The 20043-nt window shown below is 30.7% G+C and overlaps 6 protein-coding genes and 1 long non-coding RNA gene across 13 annotated transcripts in view; 1 reads left to right on the top strand and 6 right to left on the bottom strand.

Moving 5' to 3' along the window:
• Positions 1–20043, top strand: part of LOC109603110 (inositol-trisphosphate 3-kinase B) — a 54502-nt gene that overhangs the window by 21439 nt on the left and 13020 nt on the right. The window lies entirely within an intron of this gene.
• Positions 464–1127, bottom strand: LOC126266322 (UDP-glucosyltransferase 2-like). Its single transcript, XM_049970206.1, has 2 exons — positions 990–1127; positions 464–938 (listed from the first exon to the last, which is right to left on the bottom strand). Exons 1-2 carry the CDS (start codon positions 1098–1100, stop codon positions 495–497), a joined length of 555 nt encoding a protein of 184 aa, XP_049826163.1. The 5' UTR covers positions 1101–1127; the 3' UTR covers positions 464–494.
• On the bottom strand, positions 1183–1687 carry LOC109603899 (UDP-glycosyltransferase UGT4-like). The gene is made up of 2 exons (XM_020020399.2): positions 1596–1687; positions 1183–1534 (listed from the first exon to the last, which is right to left on the bottom strand). Exons 1-2 carry the CDS (start codon positions 1661–1663, stop codon positions 1183–1185), a joined length of 420 nt encoding a protein of 139 aa, XP_019875958.2. The 5' UTR covers positions 1664–1687.
• On the bottom strand, positions 1704–6384 carry LOC109603107 (UDP-glucosyltransferase 2). Of its 4 annotated transcripts, none has more exons than XM_049970205.1 (5): positions 5911–6384; positions 5274–5859; positions 4914–5169; positions 2588–2771; positions 2233–2535 (listed from the first exon to the last, which is right to left on the bottom strand). In XM_049970205.1, exons 1-5 carry the CDS (start codon positions 6150–6152, stop codon positions 2250–2252), a joined length of 1554 nt encoding a protein of 517 aa, XP_049826162.1. In that variant the 5' UTR covers positions 6153–6384; the 3' UTR covers positions 2233–2249. The 4 variants fall into 4 exon arrangements, with proteins under 4 accessions (XP_019875119.2, XP_049826162.1, XP_049826161.1 ...); XM_049970204.1 differs by having other exon boundaries at positions 2588–2681; positions 4824–5169; positions 5911–6379; XM_020019560.2 differs by lacking the exons at positions 4914–5169; positions 5274–5859; positions 5911–6384 and adding exons at positions 3139–3724; positions 3783–4125 and having other exon boundaries at positions 1704–2535; positions 2588–3027.
• On the bottom strand, positions 7022–8150 carry LOC126266323 (uncharacterized). The gene is made up of 2 exons (XR_007548737.1): positions 7977–8150; positions 7022–7650 (listed from the first exon to the last, which is right to left on the bottom strand). It is a non-coding gene; the product is annotated as an uncharacterized LOC126266323 (long non-coding RNA).
• LOC109603897 (histidine-rich glycoprotein) lies at positions 14896–15838 on the bottom strand. The gene is made up of 2 exons (XM_020020397.2): positions 15304–15838; positions 14896–15255 (listed from the first exon to the last, which is right to left on the bottom strand). The coding sequence occupies exons 1-2, from the start codon at positions 15713–15715 to the stop codon at positions 14918–14920; spliced, it is 750 nt and encodes a 249-aa protein (XP_019875956.1). The 5' UTR covers positions 15716–15838; the 3' UTR covers positions 14896–14917.
• LOC109603896 (histidine-rich glycoprotein-like) lies at positions 16910–18085 on the bottom strand. The gene is made up of 2 exons (XM_020020396.2): positions 17332–18085; positions 16910–17279 (listed from the first exon to the last, which is right to left on the bottom strand). The coding sequence occupies exons 1-2, from the start codon at positions 17741–17743 to the stop codon at positions 16942–16944; spliced, it is 750 nt and encodes a 249-aa protein (XP_019875955.2). The 5' UTR covers positions 17744–18085; the 3' UTR covers positions 16910–16941.

Genomic DNA, 20043 nt, shown 5'->3' with positions numbered 1-20043 from the left:
CAGATTTCTTAATAATGTTATTAAACAAACTTAAAATTACTATAACCCCAAAAATAAAATATTGAAAATATTCAAATACTAATAAATATATAATATTTTCCAATGTAGGAACTGTAGATATTAGATAATTAAATAAATAAAACAAAAAATTAAAATAGTTAATCAGATTTCACTTTATTTTTTCTAAATATATTTCTACATAAATATCTTAGAAAGCAAATTATTTTATAAAATACATAGATTAAAATTGAGAGACTTAAAATTATAACCCCATAAATATCAAGGAAATAATACTGATAAAATGGTATGTGTGGAATATGACTTTTGAAAGGTTTTGCTCCATTATGCCTTAAAACGTATTCAGTCCACCAGATCACTTTTTCCAAACTTGACATTGGTTCATCGTACATTAGTTCTTTCATTTCTATTACTGTTTCTTTATATCTATAACAGAACATGTTAAAATTTTCTTTGTAACAATGTTAATCTATTATCTACTTCGGATTCTTCAACACCTCCAAAAGAGCTTCTTTGAAAGACTCCGTTGTGATGTTTCCTTTGTCCACCATGACGGCAAATCCTTTTTTAACACTTTTAAAGATATTATTGTATTGATCGCCAAAAAATGGTATTCCAACCATCGGTACACCGTTAGTTACAGCTTCTTGTACGGATTGTAATCCACCTTGTGTTACAAACAGTTTCATATTAGGATGTCTTAAAATATCTTGCTGGGGAAGCCATTTTTCCACCCTCACATTTCGTGAGACATTAATATTTTCCAAGTCGATTTTTATTAGTACCTTGTTAGGAAGCTGAGAAAATGCGTTCATAATTGCTTTTTTGCTTTCATCATTTAAAAAGTTGCCTTTCACGTTGGAACCAAGACTAAAATAAATCACGCCTTCCTTTGCCTCATCTAGATACTGTTTTAAATTCTGAAATTCAACTTTTTATCATCAAAATTTTTCAGAATATTTTTTACGTACTTTTGGTAGAGGTTTTGGTGGTTGTATGTGTAGTCCTCCTCCAATAGTTATAGTATTAGGATTAATAGCTCTCATGTTATGAAAAATAGGACTAGTGGTTAGGGGTGTCATCACCAAAGTATTTTCTGTTCATATCGTTCATAAGTGGTAAAATTACAATCTTAAATAGAATTTTATTGAAGAAGTCGCAGAATCACGCCGACAATCTATCCAAAAATGTCATATTTTCAACATCCTCAATTTTAAGCATATAATCAGGTGTTACTAAAGGGTGAGTTGGATTACCCATCACTGCATGTACTATTGGAAGTGGATCCAATGATTGAATACCAATAGCAGGACATTTATATTTATGGGCCAGTGCTAAACACATAGGTGCCGAAGCCTCGTACAAAACCAAATCGAACTTAACCTGAGGGTCTTTTATAAGTGGTTGCACTTTAGGATTGGTAAAAATAACATCTACTAAGTCATAAATAAATTTTAAGAGAGTGTTCAATATGGATAATACATTCTTTCCTGACATTAACTCCCATACTTTATATCTAAAATTATGTATTAGTTAAGTAAAAAAGGGTAAAGTTGTGGTTTAAGTAACTGTTTCACCTTTCAACACATTCATAAATATTACTAATGTCGATTTCAGTTATGTTGGTTAATTTGGGATCATTCATCGGATTAGCAGTTATTATAGTGACATTGTGGCCTCTCAAAGATAATTCCCTCCAAATTGGTTGGAAGGCAACTTGATGACTGTATGATGGAGTTGGGATTAAACCCAATATATTAGCACTATCACTTATTTGTAAAACACCCACAATACAACACAACACTATTTTGTAACTCATTTTGATATTGTATGTTTTGATAATGACCGATAGTACTTTCGGACCGATAAGTGTGCATTATATCTATTCTTGTTTGATAATGATTTTAGAGAGTTTTATAACGATTATTTGTATTATGCGTGAACTCTAAAAATACCACAGAAGCGCAAGCGTCTTAATGTACGCAATTTAAGGTTAGCGTTTATGCGAGTTATTTAACTTGAATTAACAAGAAATTATCTTTAACATGATTCTATTATTGCACGGAAACTTTGTCTATATATTGGATACCAAAAATAATTTGTTTGATTTAATAGAAATAGTCTTGAAATACTACACTCAAACGTGCTAACAAATATTTTACAGTAGATCCCAATTTAGGAACCGTTAGAGAAATTAAAAAAATGAGCAATACTATAAATGAAACAATAACTTAATCATTTTTCGTTTTATTTTTTCCAAACATTTTTCTACATAAATATCTTAGTAAGCAAAATATCTTATAAAATACATAAATTAAAATTGATAGACTCAAAATAACAACCCCATAAACGTCAATAAAATAATACTGATAAAATGGTATATGTGGAATATGACTTTTGAAATGTTTTGCTCCTTTGTGTCTTAAAACATACTCAGTCCACCAGACTACTTTTTCCAAACTTGTCATTGGCTCATCATACATTATTTCCTTCATTTTCATCGTTGTTTCTTTATATCTACAATAGAAAATGTTATATTTTCTTCAAACAATATGAATCTAATATTTACTTTGGATTGGTCAATACTTCCAAAAGAGCTTCCTTAAAAGATTCCTCCGTGACGTTTTCTTTGTCGACTATGACGGCAAATCCTTTTTTAACACCTTTAAATATATTATTATATTGGTCACCAAAAAATGGTATTCCAACCATGGGTACACCATTAGTCACAGCTTCTTGCACTGATTGCAACCCTCCGTGTGTTATGAAAAGTTTTATATTTGGATGCCTTAAAATATCTTGTTGAGGAAACCATTTTCCAATCTTGACATTTTGAGGTACGTTATAATTTTCCAATTCGATTTTCATTAATACTTTGTAGGGGAGTTGGGAGAAGACGCCGATAATTGCTTTTTTGCTTTGCTCGTTCAAAAAATTGCCTTTCACGTTGGAACCAAGGCTGAAATATATCACGCCTTCTTTGGCTCCATCTAGGTATTGTTTCAAGACCTAAAATACAGTCACGTATCGATTGTTCAGAAAGCAAACATTATTCTGTTATCTGAGTCAATAATAGTGATGGGCAGATAACCGTATTATTTGATGTATAATGTTACGAACCTTTGGTAACGGTTTCGGTGGTTTTATATGAAACCCTCCTCCAATAGTTAGAGTGTTAGGATTAACAGCTCTCATGTTGTGGAAAATAGGGTCGGTGGTTACGAAAATCATGTCAGTTAAATGCATTAATGAATTTACATCGGGAACGTCATCACCAAAGTATTTTCTGTTCATATCGTTCATAAGTGGTAAAATTACAATCTTAAATAGAATTTTATTGAAGAAGTCGCAGAACCACGCCGACAATCTATCCAAAAATGTCATATTTTCAACATCCTCTATTTTAAGTATATAATCAGGTGTTACCAAAGGGTGGGTTGGATTACCCATTGATGTGTGTATTGTTGGAAGAGTATCCATTGATTGAACGCCAATAGCGGGACATTTATATTTATGAGCTAGTGCTAGACACACAGGTGCCGAAGCCTCATAGAAAACCAAATCGAATTTAACGTTAGGGTCTTTTATAAGTGTTTGAACTCTGGGATTTGTAAAGATAACTTCTACGAAGTCATAAATGAATTTGAAGAGTGTGTTTAATGAGGACAATATATTTTTTCCTGACATTAACTCCCATACTTTGTATCTAAAATTTATGTTAGATAAGTAAAAAAATATAAAATTGTTCAAAAACTTCCTCAAACCTTTCAACACATTCATAGATATTACTAATATCGATTTCAGTTAAGTTCGTTAATTCATGGTCATTCATCGGATTAGCAGTTATTATAGTGACATTATGACCTCTTAATGATAATTCCCTCCAAACAGGTTGGAAGGATACGTGATGACTGTATGAAGGAGTAGGGATCACACCCAATATATTAGCACTCTCACATACTTGTAAAACACACATAACACACCAGAACACTAATTTATAACACATTTTGTTACCGAATGTTTGGGTATTGATAGATATTACTTTCCAACTGATAAGTGTGCATTATGTCTAGTCTTGTTTGATAATGGTAGGAGAGTTTTTATATAGGTTATTTGTCAGTACATAATACGTTAATTCTAAAAATAGCGCACAAGCGCAAGCGCTTTAATATTCGTAATTTAACGTTAAAGTTTTATTTGATCCGACGAGAAATTATACATCTATTGGAACGCACATATAATCAGAGTAGAAATTTGTTTATATTATACGTTTGATGCTAAAAATAATTTGATTAAATAAATAATACAGCTGTATTGAAATACTAAAATAAAACGTTTTATAAGATTTCCTAATATAAATGAAACAATAACTTAATCATTTTTCGTTTTATTTTTGCTAAATATTCGTGTACATAAATATCTTAGCAAGCAAAATATCTTATAAAATCCATAAATTAAAATGGAAAGACCTAAAATTACAACCCCAAAAACATCTAAGAAATAATACTGATAAAACGGTATTTGTGTAATATGACTTTTGAAATGTTTTGCTCCTTTGTGTCTTAAAACATACTCAGTCCACCAGACTACTTTCTCCAAACTTGTCATTGGCTCATCATACATTATTTCTTTCATTTTCAACGTTGTTTCTTTATATCTAAAATAGAAAATGTTAAAAGTTTTCTTTGAACAATATTAATCTGATATTTACTTTGGATTGTTCAACACTTCCAAAAGAGCTTCTTTAAAAGACTCCTCGGTGATGTTTTCTTTATCGACTTTGACGACAAATCCTTTTTTAACACCTTTAAATATATTGTTATATTGGTCGCCAAAAAATGGTATTCCAACCATGGGTACACCATTAGTTACAGCTTCTTGAACAGATTGCAAACCTCCGTGTGTTACGAAAAGTTTTATATTTGGATGCCTTAAAATATCTTGTTGGGGAAGCCATTTTCCGATCTTGATATTTTGCGGTATGTTATAATTTTCCAATTCGATTTTCATTAATACTTTATAGGGAAGTTGAGAGAAGACGCTGATAATTGCTTTTTTGCTTTGTTCGTCCAAAAAATTGCCTTTCACGTTGGAACCAAGGCTGAAGTATATGACGCCTTCTTCGGCTTCATCTAGGTATTGTTTTAAATCCTAAAATACAAATAATTATGGAAATTTTTCAAAACACAAAGGTTTATTTATTTTATTTTGTTATGTTAGTCACTACTGATCACCAGATAACCTTAATAATGTACCTTTGGTAACGGTTTTGGTGGCTTTATGTGCAATCCCCCTCCAATATTTAAAGTATTGGGATTAACAGCTCTCATATTGTGGAAAATTGGATCGGTAATTATGAAAATCATGTCAGTTAAATCGATTAATGAATTCATATCAGGAATATCGTCACCAAAGTATTTTCTATTTATGTCGTCCATAAAAGGAAAAACAATAAATTTTAAAAAAATTTCACTGAAGAAATCACAGAAGACCGAAGACAATCTGTCCATGAAAGTCATATTTTCAACATCCTCAATTTTAAGACTATAATCGGGTGTGACTAGAGGATGAGTTGGATTGCCCATTATCGCATGTACTATTGGAAGCGGGTCCATTGACTGAATACCGATAGCAGGACATTTAAATTTATAGGCTAGTGCTAAACACATATGTGCCGAGGCTTCGTAAAATATCAAATCGAATTTTGCGTTGGGGTCCTTTAGGAGACCTTGAACTTGGGTGTTATTAAATATGATATCTGTTCCTTCATAGAGAAATTTTAACAAGGTGTCCAATATGCGCAGTAAATTCTTTTCAGTCATTAATTCCCATATTTTATATCTAAAATAATCTATTAAATAAAACGGTTGGCTTGAAAAGTAAGCGATTTACCTTTCGACACATTCATAAATATTACTAATGTCGATTTCAGTTAAGTTAGTTAATTTTTTATCGTTCATAGGATTGGCGGTTATCACGGTGATTTTGTGTCCTCGTAAGGATAGTTCCTTCCAAATTGGTTGGAAGGAGACATGATGGCTGTAAGAGGGAGTCGGGATTACTACCAATATATTAGCGCTGTCACACAGTTGTAAAACACTCAGAACACAACACAACACTATTTTGTAGTACATTTTGTAAGTAAATGTTTATCTTGATGTGTAACTGCAAACCGATAAACATACATTATATCTAACCCGGTGCGATAATAATATTTGAGAGCGTTTGAAGCGGACACTTGTCAATAAGGTGCTCGTTAAAAATAGCGTAGAAGCGCAAGCGCTTTGATATAAGTAGCGAAGGTTGGCGTTTGCGTCCCAAATAATTAACTTTAGATGGTTATATTTTAATTTTAATATTGTGCAGAATTTTTCTTAACATTAACCGAAATTTTCTTGTGCCATTGTTCCCCAAGGTGAAACCCAACATATTAATTAATGACTTAACTTGAAAACATACCAAAGTGATTGGTCAACCCGCTGATACGATTAAACTGACTAATAAAAAACCATACTGAGAGAGTTACATTGCAAAATCTCGTCGGGTCAAACTTGAAATCGCATGTTTACCAACACTAAATATCGTCTCATTTAAATAAATCACGAGTTGATAAATTTCATACGATTCAATCACCGGCTTTATCTCCAATTAAACTAATTGAATGCCTCGTACGTAAGGTGGGATAAAATCCACTCAGAAATTGTTTACTTTAAATTGATATATTTTTGAACAAACAAATGTTTATCTAGGATTAAACTAACATTAATTTTAAATTACTTTTAAACATAATAATAATCTTAGTGTTGCTTTATTCTTCAAATTGCATTAATTTAGATTAAAAATATATTCTGAGACATGATTTAAATTAAAAACAGTGCAGCTAGGGCGAATTTGCCCCGGAATTTGGGTAAAACTGTACCTTCCTGTTTAAAAATTATTGAATCTTACTTTCTTATATTAAAGGACAAAATCGGAATTATTATTAGTAATAAAATAACATAAAAATAAAATTTCAAATTTTTATTCAGTCATGAAGACATCTCTCAAATTTATATTGCTTTTTTATTCTTTGTTGAAGTTTCCTCAAACACAGTTCATGCAATTAATGGACTGAATCCAAACTTTTTTCTGTTAATATTGCAGCGAAAATCACATTTACAAATGTTTTTATCAACCAATAAACGTAATTTCGTTTCTTATAAAGTTATAAGTTTCAGGGACTTTTGTTCTTTTTGACAATTTGTGTAAAATTCGATTTACAGTTTCAATATCCTGTGCCTTCTTTAAGGTCTTCCCCGGGTACTCCATCTTTAAGGGAGTTTTCAATTTATATTCTTTGACAAACTGTCCAACAAGCAACAACATTTCTTTTCTTGACAATTCAAATCCACATTTTTTCAAGGTTAACAGTCCATCGGAAGTACGGTGTTTCTTCCTCGGGATTCACTTTTTTGTCCACTTTTTCCTCAGATTCGGTCACTATTTTTGGGTATTTTGTAGTGTCTACCAGCTCTATAAACAGTCATTCGGCCATCTTTAATTTCTGTCAATGCTTCAGTCAATATTTCTTTGTATAGTGTATATGTCTTTACAGAATTTCAGACCATCGAGGGTCCCAAAAGTATTATCAATCTAAAAAATTCCATATTAATGCTTATCAAGAAGGGAATTTAATAAAACAGTTGAGTAAGTAAGAATTAAAATGTAACACTGGATGAATTCGTACTATACTGCGGTTTTTCCCCAATGGAGAGTCTGGATTTGCCCCGTGCTCAAATATTTCCTGATTGAGGTACACTATTATTTTAACAAAAAATATAAAAGAACTGATATATTTTATTATTATAAAGGAAACTTATCTTACTATACGTTGTGTCTATCGAAGATAAACACATAAATTTGTAAACTATTGCCTAAATTATCGTTTTATAGTGCTTAACTGAATCTTTGCTCTGTACCTGAAAACACCGTGCACTTTGTCGAGCGAGTTAAATGGGGGAATCGCAAAATACATGACAGCTATTTATATTGACATTAAATACTAATCAAATCAAGATTTCTACCTTACAGTTGGTACAATGTACGTTTTAAAATTAATAATTTCATGACAAACTTTTCGGATTTCAATCGGATGTTCCGGTGTTACAAGTTGGGAATCTCCTGTGCCACATTCGAATTAAATTCGTTCGGTTGTGTGGTGTAATAGTGAATGCACGAACATTGCACATAATTAACCAAGAAAGCGTTATTAATGTTAGTTGTGTATTTAACAGGGAACATATATTCTCAAACACACCAATTCCACGAGCTGCACATAAATTAGCAACGCTGTATTTGGTCACCAAAGACAGGCCTATTGGAAAAATGCGTTATTAATTGTTTTGCATACGCTTATTATCGCTCAACGTAACCTGTTTTGCTTTTTTTCCCAGCGAAATTTATTTATCCTAGAGAAATAACTAACAGTATTTGCATATTGCGTCCTTTTTAGGCCGGCGATCAGCATTAATGACCGATTTAGAAACGCACAGACCGTCAATATTTATTTTAGTACGCAACTCATCGTGTGAGAATAAAAACGGACCTCAAAGTTATCATCCAATCAAATTTACAGACAATATAAATAAAAATAAGCGTATGCCGTGTCCGATTGAATAATTGAATTAGTAAATAAGTGTCAATTATTCCACATTGTACTTTATTTAATCCAGTTGGTTATAATGGGATCAATTCATTTGATCGGCCTGATCTATGACGGTGTAATTTTTTTTGTGTCGCAATTTGTGTACACACCCTTATCGATTCCGTTGCAAAACGAATCAATTATAGTTACAGCTATTTGAGAGGATTATTTATTTAAATTTCATCCAACTATAAAATATATTAATTAAATCTGCGATGCATATCTGACTATTTCAAATATCTCGACGATTATAGTTGTAAGAGGCAATGGAAAGTGGACAAGGCTAAAGGCGTCCGCAATCTATAATAAGACATCCATACAGTTCAAAACGGTCGCAATAAATTATTGATTGAGCAACATATAAAAAAATATAAATAGGAGGTACGTATTCCCGGTAATGGATGCAATTTCGCTAAACGTAAAAGGCACTAATTATCCATTCTAAAATTTGCCAGGCGTTACGACGACGTTAAATTTAACGATCCACTCTTCATTGTTATTGTTTATTTGTATTAATTATACAATGCACGAGCATTAATTGCACGCGATCGGAATGCTCAATTGCCGTTCTGATCTCGTTTCTTCTGTCCTACGCCCAATTATCCGGCCGAGAAGTCGGGACCCGCGTCCGTTGGATTTCGCAAGACGCGGCCGATTCAAATTTGTGGCTGTGCACGCGGAAAGCTGAATGCCGGATCAGAAATGGAACCCGCTAACATTCCGCAGGTGGCCGGAATCGATCCCCCGAGACTTTGGTGTCCGAGAATGAATAGTTGGCTCGATGATTTTTACACTTTGCGAGTTTCACGCGGCCCCTTTTGTCGCTTTTAATTTATGGTCAAGCTAATTTTGTCCATCGATGTATTTTTAATTTACTCTCTGGTGTCGTAACATCTTTTTGTCTGGCACTTTGCTTCGGGTTTATGGAAGCGATTTTCATGTTTTTTAATTAAGTTAGTTCACACGAAAAAACGCGTCACGTGAAAATGAAGTTTTCATTAAAATTAAAACTTACGATTAGACTTTGAAAAACCACATATGCCTCTTGAAAAACATACTTTTTTCATTTTAAACCGTTACCTGAATTAATTAATCAATTAATAATTAAATTTAAAAAAAATGTTTTGTATTTTTTTCAGTATCAGGAGGTAACATGACATAAGTGTTTTATGAGAACAGAGATTGGTAAATTTTAAATTATTGTAATAACACTATTACTTTTTTCCTCAATAAATATTATAAACTTTTTTCAAGATTTAACTGAGAAAACTTCTTTTTATTGAAATTAATTATGTAAAAAATGCCTATAAACAGTTTTTACCATTTGTTAAATAAATAAGTCATTAGGATAGATAAGTTTAATAAATTGATTAATTTATATTTCAATTGAATTTTTGTCTTTTACCTGATTTCGAGGTTTTCTTGATCTTCTGTTTTCAGTTTTTATTTATTCAATTCATTTTTGAAATTGTTCAAAATTTTAAAATTTAAAGGTCTCAATTTTTTTAATTAATATGATGTATATTTTATAAAATATTTCATGTTTATTTTAACTATCCATATTTTTAATTTGCATATCCTTTTTAGATTTTATGGATATTTTTATGTTTAGGTAAAATAATTTTCGTCGTGATTTCAAGATTTTCTTGATCTCCTGTTTTCAGTTTTTATTTATTCATTTCATTTTTTAATTTATTGAAAATCATTAAAAATTTTTAATAAATATGTAGAATATTTTATAAAATATTTCATGTGTATTTTTAATATCCATTTTTTGAATTTGCATTTCATTATAGATTTATGGATATTTTTAAATTTTAATAAAATAATTTTAGTGATTTCGAGATTTTCTTGATCTTTTATTTTCATTTTTTATTTATTATTTTCATTTTTGAATTTATTCAAAATTTTAAAATTTAATAATTCCAATTTTTTATTAATATATATGTAGAATTTATGGATATTTTCAATGCTTCGATTAATTATTGTTCGACGTTCCAAACTTGTCTTGTTCTACTGTTTTTAATTTTTATTATTCATTTCATTTTTCATTTCTTCATGTATTTTGTAAAATTTTAATGTTTATTGTTAATTAATTAATATTAATATTGTTGAATGAACATTCCATAGCAACAAATACGTAACTATAGTAATAAATATTGATGTTAGTGTATCTAAGAAATGTATTGTAACAGAAATGTAGTCACGACGCTGTTTTAGTAGTATTGAATAAATGAGTTTAACCAAACTGCTAGTAATTATTTGCTACCGCCAAGTATAGATATCTTAACAAATATATTTCAAAAATGCTAATTAAAATAAATTAATATCAGGTGATTTTTTTATATAAATATAATTATTTGTGAGGCAACTTAAATAGTCAAGTTAATACATAAATTAACACAAAACAATTTTTATTAGTATAAAGTTTGCAATCTGACGACAATAAACAAGATAAAATTGTGAATAAACTGATAACAAACTTGCATTTTAAGCAATTCCGAACATTAATTTTAATGCGACCACATACCGAGATTACATCTGAATTTTTAAAACTAAATCCATCCATAAATCGAGCTTAAACTTGCAAATTCGTTTCTTGCTTTAAATAAAGTAGATTGAGAGTATTAATAAACGCATAAAGTCGGATAAACAGTATAAACATTGCAAATCTGTTCAGTTTATGAGTCAAAAATCTGTATTTATTACTTTAATATCTACATTACGTATTATATTTTGTTTAAATTCGTGCAGATAATTGCTCAGTTTCAGTTTTTAACATTGACGTTGACATTTAACAATTTATTTCATCACGATATGAGTGAGCAGAATTATTTCTAGACTCTATAATTTACTAAATTTTATATAAAATTACCAAATTTTTGTTTCATACAATGTTTGTATATCGAGCCTTACGAGTTGTACTTCTTACAACAGTTCCAGATCATTAATCTCTACAGGTTTGGTTTTTTTAAATGGTCCGGCACAAATTAATTATTTCGATATCATACGTAAGTTAAACAAGTAGATCAATTTATATCAAATTAGGCTTTCTTTTGTTTTTGCCGATCGGAACGCTGTCAATTTTTAATGATTTATTGCATCGGAATGAACTTGTAATTACGAGAAATCAAACTTAATAACCGTCCGATTTAAACGAATGATTCGGAAGATTGGGAAAAAAAATTTTAATCGGATTCGTAACGAAGCAGTGCGATAAATTATCGGCAATGGACTAGAGATAAAATCGCTAATTAAATCAATGAGTGACTTAATGCTATTTAGAATTTATTTCTTGTTCTTTAAATGTTATATATTTTTCTTTTGCCCATTATAAAATTGGGTGCTTCAGCAATCACAAAGCAAATATATTTTGTTCTTAGGTGAAAACAATGAGTTACTCCTTTATCAAAATCTATTACATGCGGTGTCATCATGTCCGGACATTTTTTTAAATTATTTGTGTAAATACATATTTAAGGTTCAGTCTTACTCAATTTACTTTTTAGATTGTTGTAATTTTTTAGAGCTTTAAAAATTAATTCAAATCCTCCTACACAAAAAAGTCTCCACACCTTAATAAAAAAGCATTGAAAAAACCTCTAGACCGATGTTCAAGATAAAAAGTACACGTGTACAGCTGCATTAATAGATACCGACATAGATATTTTTATATTTATTTCAATCTTATCTTTTTTAATTAACCTTGAGACAATATTTGTGTAGGTAATCCTCTTAAAGATGTATGTTATTAAACTCTAATTTAAAATGTAAATTATACTCTTAAATTAACATAAGTTTGACATGAATTTTTCTTATAATTTTTTGTGGAATATATAGGTTAACGTATGAAATATTATCTATTAATATTGAATTTATATGTAATAATTTCTTTGGACAACGACTGGGTCTTATTTCTATATTTCTAATTGTACACCACATATCTAGTTTTAATCCTTTGATCTAGATAATAATGATCAATAAATATTCTACCGATAGTTTGTTCTAAATCTGCAAGTCAAATATAAACGAGTAATATAAATCTTAGTCAATAAATTAGAAAAACCGCGTTACTTCACACCTTGTTGATATATTACTATATAAGTTAAATATGTTAATATCTATATGTTTATTCAGTTTTAATGTGTTCCGTAATTTAAGTAACCCATCCCTAATTTTTGATCAATTCGTAACATTAATTTTGATTAACGTGCAGACTGTGATAATAAATTTAAAAAATGTTTAATTTAATAATCGTGTATAATGTACACATAAAGATGTTTTATTTGCCATTATTTATTATAATGAGCCTTGAACCAATAAAATTTCTTCGGTCAATTTATCTTGTCCATAGTAATAGTCACGTTTTATAGAGAAATTTAATGAATTATGTTCAGCAATTTTGCACAATTGCACATTATTTTAGTAATAAAATGTTACAACGAGAAATATGTGCAACCACAACCTTTATTTATAATCTAGAGTTGATCCACCTCCATGGTAAACATTAGTCAAAACCAAACAGGCAAAAGCAAATACTCGACGGTTATCAGTAAGCAAAGGTGCACCATTTAAAATGTGATTCCTTGGATTTGAACAATGAATGTGACCAAAAGATAACGCCATCCAAAAAGTAAACGGAGAGGAAGAATGACGTCGCATTGTCGTTCGGCGACTCCACCACCTGGCAATCCCCTGCCAATGCCACACAGCCCTTCGCCTCGTCCTAAGTCTCTGATGGAAACACTTCTGGTAGCTAAAATGGAGCAGGTCACAATCGGGCATCCCGGAAGACCGCTGTTGAGAACGGACAGTGCGGACTCGACAAGTTCCATGGGTTCGGTGAATTCGGTCACGAGTGACGTTTGCAAGTGCGACGATTGTCTGCTGGGGATTGCCGATTTGTATGCCCAGGAGCCGGGACTGGAGGACGACAGTAAAAAGAAGAAAAAGGTAAAAAGGAACACCCCGAAACGGTTGTTGTAATAACAATTAATTTTTAAATGTTTTTATAAAAAACTTTATTTGGATACAACTGAACAAATTGTCTTATTTTATGTCTGGACAAATAAAATATATTGAAAACCAATAAACATATTTACAATCCAAAGTCTAATAAAATATTGAATTTTTAGTTAATTAATATTTGCACGACAAACACTAATATTAATTTAAAGTTGTCTGTAAATTTAAATGTGTTTTCTTAATATAACAAAACATCAACATTTTTAATTTAAAAATTTAAATTAGGTTTACAAGTTTTACAATATGGATTCCTGTATTAACGAACTCATACTTTGTAATAATTTCAACAGATGGCGAAAGTTACTATGAATCACAACAATTTTTTTTAAATTTCAAGGTGAGATTACTGTAATATAGTACTGCAAAGCGGTACTACTCGAAACCTGAACTATCACTATATTTGTTTACATAATTATAATATCAATATTTTTTCCTTCTGAACAATTTAATTCTTAACTTGAAAAAGAGGATTTCTTAAAAAAAATATATTTTTATTAGTTTTGATTTTTATTTAGGAAAAAGAATATTACCTAATGAAAAACGTAATTTTTTCAAGGATTAATTCTAAATTTACTAAATCACACAAATTAGAACATTTCCTAACATTTTTATTAAATTATAATAATTACACGTTAATTTTTGTTATATATATTATTTATTATTAATAGGCAATAAATTATGCAAATTGCGGAGGAAATTTTATTTCTGTAAATTAACTTCTCATTAGTTTACATCTATAAAATTAATTATTAATGAGGCTAATAATCCATATTCATTTAAATATTTTTATTAACGAAACTGTAGATACTATTTAATTTTACTTACATAAATACTTTAAAAAAAACTTATGTATTTTTGTTTAAGTTTGTAGAACCACAAAATCGAATGAAAGATGTTTGCATAACACCGTTTAGTAACATTAATGAAATCGATCGAAAATTAAAAAAAAAATCATCAATGTCTTTTAAGAAATATTAATATTCATTTGCGTAGGCCACCGCCAAGTTTCCCAATCGAATTCTTTTATATCTCGCACGGTAGTAATTATATTCTATTAACGTCTATATTTTTATAATTTATTACCTCATAACTGAAAATAATTAATAATATCATTTTTGATTTGTTGTATAATAAAAGGCAATCATTAAACTTATCGTATTTTATTTCTAAACACATACAGCAACAATTAACTTAATGACCTCCCTTCTTGAATCCCCATTTCTTGTGTCCTTCATGACCACCTTTCTTGCCATATTCAGAACCATGATGCCAATGTTCATCATGCCCTCCAGCATGTTTGTGTCCCTTGTCTTCGTGGTAATGACCGCCCTCCTCTTTGTGTCCCTTCTTTCCATAATGGTCTTCATGGTGTCCACCCTTCTTGTGACCTCCCTTTTCGTGTCCTCCCTTTTTGTAACCAGACTCGTGATGGAATCCTCCATGATGTTCATGGTAACCAGAATCGTGGTCTTCGTCGAAGAAGTGTTTGTCTTTTTTGAACTCGTCCAATTTGTGCACGTCATGACCACCTGTAAAAAGTATAGTCTTTATCCTGCATAATCAGCAGCTTCGTTTACCTTTGGTGCTGTGTCCCTTTTTGTACGACCCATGTTCCTCGTATTTGTGTCCTTTTTCCCCTTTCTCTCCTTTGTGGTGTTCACCATAGTAGCCATCGTCGTGGTGGTGGGACTTTTTGTGTCCACCATGTTCCTCGTAGTGTTTCTTATGTCCCTCTTTGTCGTGGTGGCCTTTTTCCCCCTTTTCATGGTGATGGTGACCCTTGTAACCTTTCTCCCCTTTATCACCGTGCTCAGAGTGATGATCCGAATGATGCTCTTTACCACCTCCTTTCTTCCACGAGTGCTTGTGACCCGACTCGGCCGTTTCCAAGTCGAAACCGTCCCTGGATATTTCCCTGGATTGGATTTCCACCAGGCACACACCGAGCACGGCAAGCACGAAAAAGCACACGATATTTCGCGGTACCATGTTGATTGAAAGTCACGGACTGAGACACTATTCGGCTGTTCATTCAATTCGCTTTTATATGCTCAAGTTTTGGCTTTTTTGTGGTATTAGCTAATGCACTGCAATCAGTCAATAAAGTCATACGTTGCGTTAGATCTGATGACTTTCTCATTGTCTTGATTTTTTACTAATCAGTTGGTGTTTTTGATTGTGTATCTAAAAAGTATATGCATTTTTCTGTGTATAGGACTTAATTGCAATAATTAAGATAAGATAAAGTTTCGAGGTGTTGATCATGTTGGCACTGATCAGAATCAGAAAATATTAAATGTGTTATTATTTACTTTTTTAATATATCATACAGATCTAAAAATTGTTTTAATCATATATATATATATATATATATATATATATATATATATATATATATATATAAACCAATTAAGATATTACAGTACAAACATGAAAAACAATTAAATAGATAGCAGAGAGTAGTACCTACAACATGTTTAAATTGAATATATTAAAAATTATGGTTGTTTTAAATGAATTTTTTGTGTATCAATTAATTTTATAACTTGCCTATTGTCTATGCATTATAGCTTTTAATTACCTCTATGTATTTTATTGGAACCTATTTTCTGGAACGTTTCCTTTAAAATTTTTATTGTATTTTAAATATAATTTATATTATATTTAAATAAATTTAAAAATATATTTATAATATTTTATTTAAAAATTTATAATAATAAATTTATATAATAAATAATTGGTAATTAATTCCATTAATATGAATATCATACTTGTACTTGTTATCTAAAATTATTATTTTTTTTATAATGAAAATACACATTTCAGAATTCTAAAATCGAGTTATACATTTCATACCTTGAATAAAATGTTTCAAATTTATTTATATTTAATTTGTTTACGTCTCGCTTAAATGCATTTGATTGTTACTTAACGAAACCATAGTAATTCGATTTACACTGTCTACGCAAGTTAAGAAGGTTAATGTTTTAAAAATAACTTCTATTTACATTTTTATTTTTAATTAATATATACTTTTGTTGCAAATTATACTTTAGAAAATATACACAATATTTGATAATTAGTACAATTAATATTAAAATATTATTTATAATAAAACCATAACAAATAAGTTTTATTAAAATTTATTTATTAAACCTATAACATTTAATAACAACAAACAGTCAAAAATAACAATATCACGATTAGTTTCGATCTTAGTGTCCCCCCTTCTTGAATCCCCATTTCTTGTGTCCCTCATGTCCACCTTTCTTTCCATATTTGGAGCCGTGGTGCCAATGTTCGTCATGTCCGCCAGCGTCCTTATGTCCCTTTTCTTCGTGATGATGTCCACCCGATTCTTTGTGTCCTTTCTTTCCATAATGGTCCTCGTGATGTCCACCCTTCTTGTGACCTCCCTTTTTATGGCCGCCCTTTTTGAATCCAGACTCATGATGGAATCCACCGTGGGATTCGTGATGACCGGAATCGTGATCTTCGTCGAAGAAGTGCTTTTCTTTTTTGTACTCGTCCAGTTTGTGAACGTCATGACCGCCTGTAACAAGAAGAGTTAGCATCCTGTGCAATGATCAGTCGTATTCTTTTACCTTTGGTGCTGTGTCCCTTTTTGTATGACCCCTTCTCTCCGTACTTGTGTCCTTTCTCTCCCTTTTCTCCTTTATGGTGCTCGGCATGATACCCGTCGTCGTGGTGGTGTTTCTTCTTGTGTCCTCCGTGCTCCTCGTAGTGCTTCTTGTGCCCCTCCTTGTCGTGGTGTCCCTTGGATCCTTTTTCGTGGTGATGGTGTCCCTTGTAGCCCTTGTCACCCTTTTCACCATGGCTGGAATGATGGTCCGAATGATGTTCTTTGCCGCCACCTTTCTTGAACGCATGTCCATGGTGTTTGGAAGCTGCTGTTTCCAAGTCCTCGAGGTCCCTGGCGATTTCCCTGGTTTGCACCAGGCACACTCCGATCACCACAACCAAACCAAGGACACAGAGCCCCTTGTAACCATTCATTGTTGTATTGTACAGTGGAGCCGATGATTCGCTACTGACTTCTTCCTGTTTGTCGGTCCTTTTATATGACTTTTATTCGATCGGTTTTTGTTTTACGGTTTAAATAAAAAAGATGGATTATTTGGTCTGTCGTTGCATTTTTCGCGGTTTGGCTTTCACCGTGGCTGCCGATGTCTAATCAATATTATGATATAATGTTGCTTTAGGATAAAAAAGGCTTATGTCACAAACGAAATGACCCACTTACACTAACAAGCGCAAAAATTGCAAGCCTGCAAATCTAATTGTCAATAAACCCAAAACTGATACATGTAATACAATTTTAACACATTTATGTTTTTTTTGTTTCAGGTTAGTTGCAGTCAAACATTTTGTGAGTAAGTAGAAAAGTTGATTGCCATTATATAATATATATTTGAATTTGTTAAAAAAAGTTAAGGTCGAAATTAAACATTAAGTGGACAGAAACACCCAACGTATAATTGGTTAGTAGTATATTATAGCAAACCTACATGCGTATTTAAATGTCGTTTACGTGAGTTTAATATTAATTAGCGTCGACCCCCTGATGTAAAGGTATAATTCTTTATTTTTTGACAATTATCTGAATGTTTTATTTTAAAGGTTTTAGAAATACTCTATAATATTGTAGTAAAATAAAAAATAAGAAGTCAAAATTAACTTGATATACAATAAAGAAGGAATTTTTTTCATTTACTTTCTCTGATATTTAATGCCTGAAAATTAATTATATATATAATTAATTATAAATTCTCATCAGAAATATATTTTATGACCCATGTTCCCCAATTTGACATAAATGTGACCCTGTAATGGATATTTTCGAATTCTACAAAAATTTTACATTAGATTAGATATTTTTCATACGTCGTCGAATTGTCACGTATAAATTATTGGTATGATAATTTAAATTCAGTGACACAAAAAAAACTAATTTAAAAAATGTTTTATCAGGCAATATAAATTTAGTAAAACTAAATGTTCGTTAAACATAAATAACGTTGGAATATTTATTTATAGATGCGCAACACTGTTGCACGTACTACAATTGTATAATGCAAACAAATTAGTTTGTTTATTTATTAAATATTCATATTGATTTTCCTAACAAATCCAGCAAATACACCACACTTAAGTTCCTGAATGACTTGGTGTTTTAACAATCGTAAAGGGTATTTCCATCATTCATCCAAAGTTTGATGAAAAAAAAAAATGATCACTTTAACCGATAAATAAATATGATTTGGGTTAGATGCTGCAATGGCAATGACCGATCGACCCGAATCCATTCGAGAAAGTCAAACGCGTCTCGTGGACGGATGTTAATTAAAATCGATTTTTAAAATGCCATTAATCTGTTTTAATTAGTGTAACACTTCATTGACGTGTATTTTTTTAGACGTTCGGAGGAAACTTAGTTGATCTGGGTTAACACACTAATCATTGTACTTAAAATTGTGGTTTTCAACTGATTTGAAATTATCTGATGATTATTATTAAACAAAAATAACTAACTGTAGGAGAAGGTTTTAAATTATATTGACAGTAATGAATTTTAATTTAATGCAATTTTTTATCATCATCAAGGATATTTACATATTTCATTGAGAGTAACTCTAAAAATAAAAAATACAACATGATTCATTCACACGTTGTTAATTGATTGGATTCTGATAAAACTAAACGGAATAATAAAGGGAATTTTGATACTAGGGAAAATGATTGTCGTCATTGGATATTTACAATTTTATATTTTCTATGTCAAGTATAAGATGACATAAATAAATATAAACATTTGGCATTTGTGCGTGCATAATACGTAAATAATATTATTATATTAAAATGGCCGGGGGATCTTTCATTACCATCTAATGTAAATCATATTAGTTACACGTGACAGGATAAATATAAATACCAAGTAAATAAATTACGGTAAATAATATGTTATAATAAACCGTATGATAAATGTGAAATAAACCATAATCAATTAAAATTAAATTTACTTTACATCCTGTTACTGTAATTACCAGCCAGTTTCAAGAAAAAAGTCTCACATAAATCTCCCAGGTATCAACAATAAGAGTTGTGTAATTTTTTACAAAACACACTTTATGGCATAGACTTCAGGTCGAAACCGTAACATTTAATGCAATGTAGTAATCTTTTAATTGATGACGCAAATGACATTAATTAAAGTCAGCCTGTACCGAGCAATTTACTCATTCAACCTTTCCAGACTCTGATAGTCTTTAAGAGCGTTTACTCGACGACTTTTATTG

Source organism: Aethina tumida, chromosome 7 (assembly GCF_024364675.1).
Source record: "Aethina tumida isolate Nest 87 chromosome 7, icAetTumi1.1, whole genome shotgun sequence".
Lineage (NCBI taxonomy): Eukaryota > Metazoa > Arthropoda > Insecta > Coleoptera > Nitidulidae > Aethina > Aethina tumida.
Note: the sequence above shows the minus strand (reverse complement) of the source record. Positions and strands in the feature narration are given on the sequence as shown.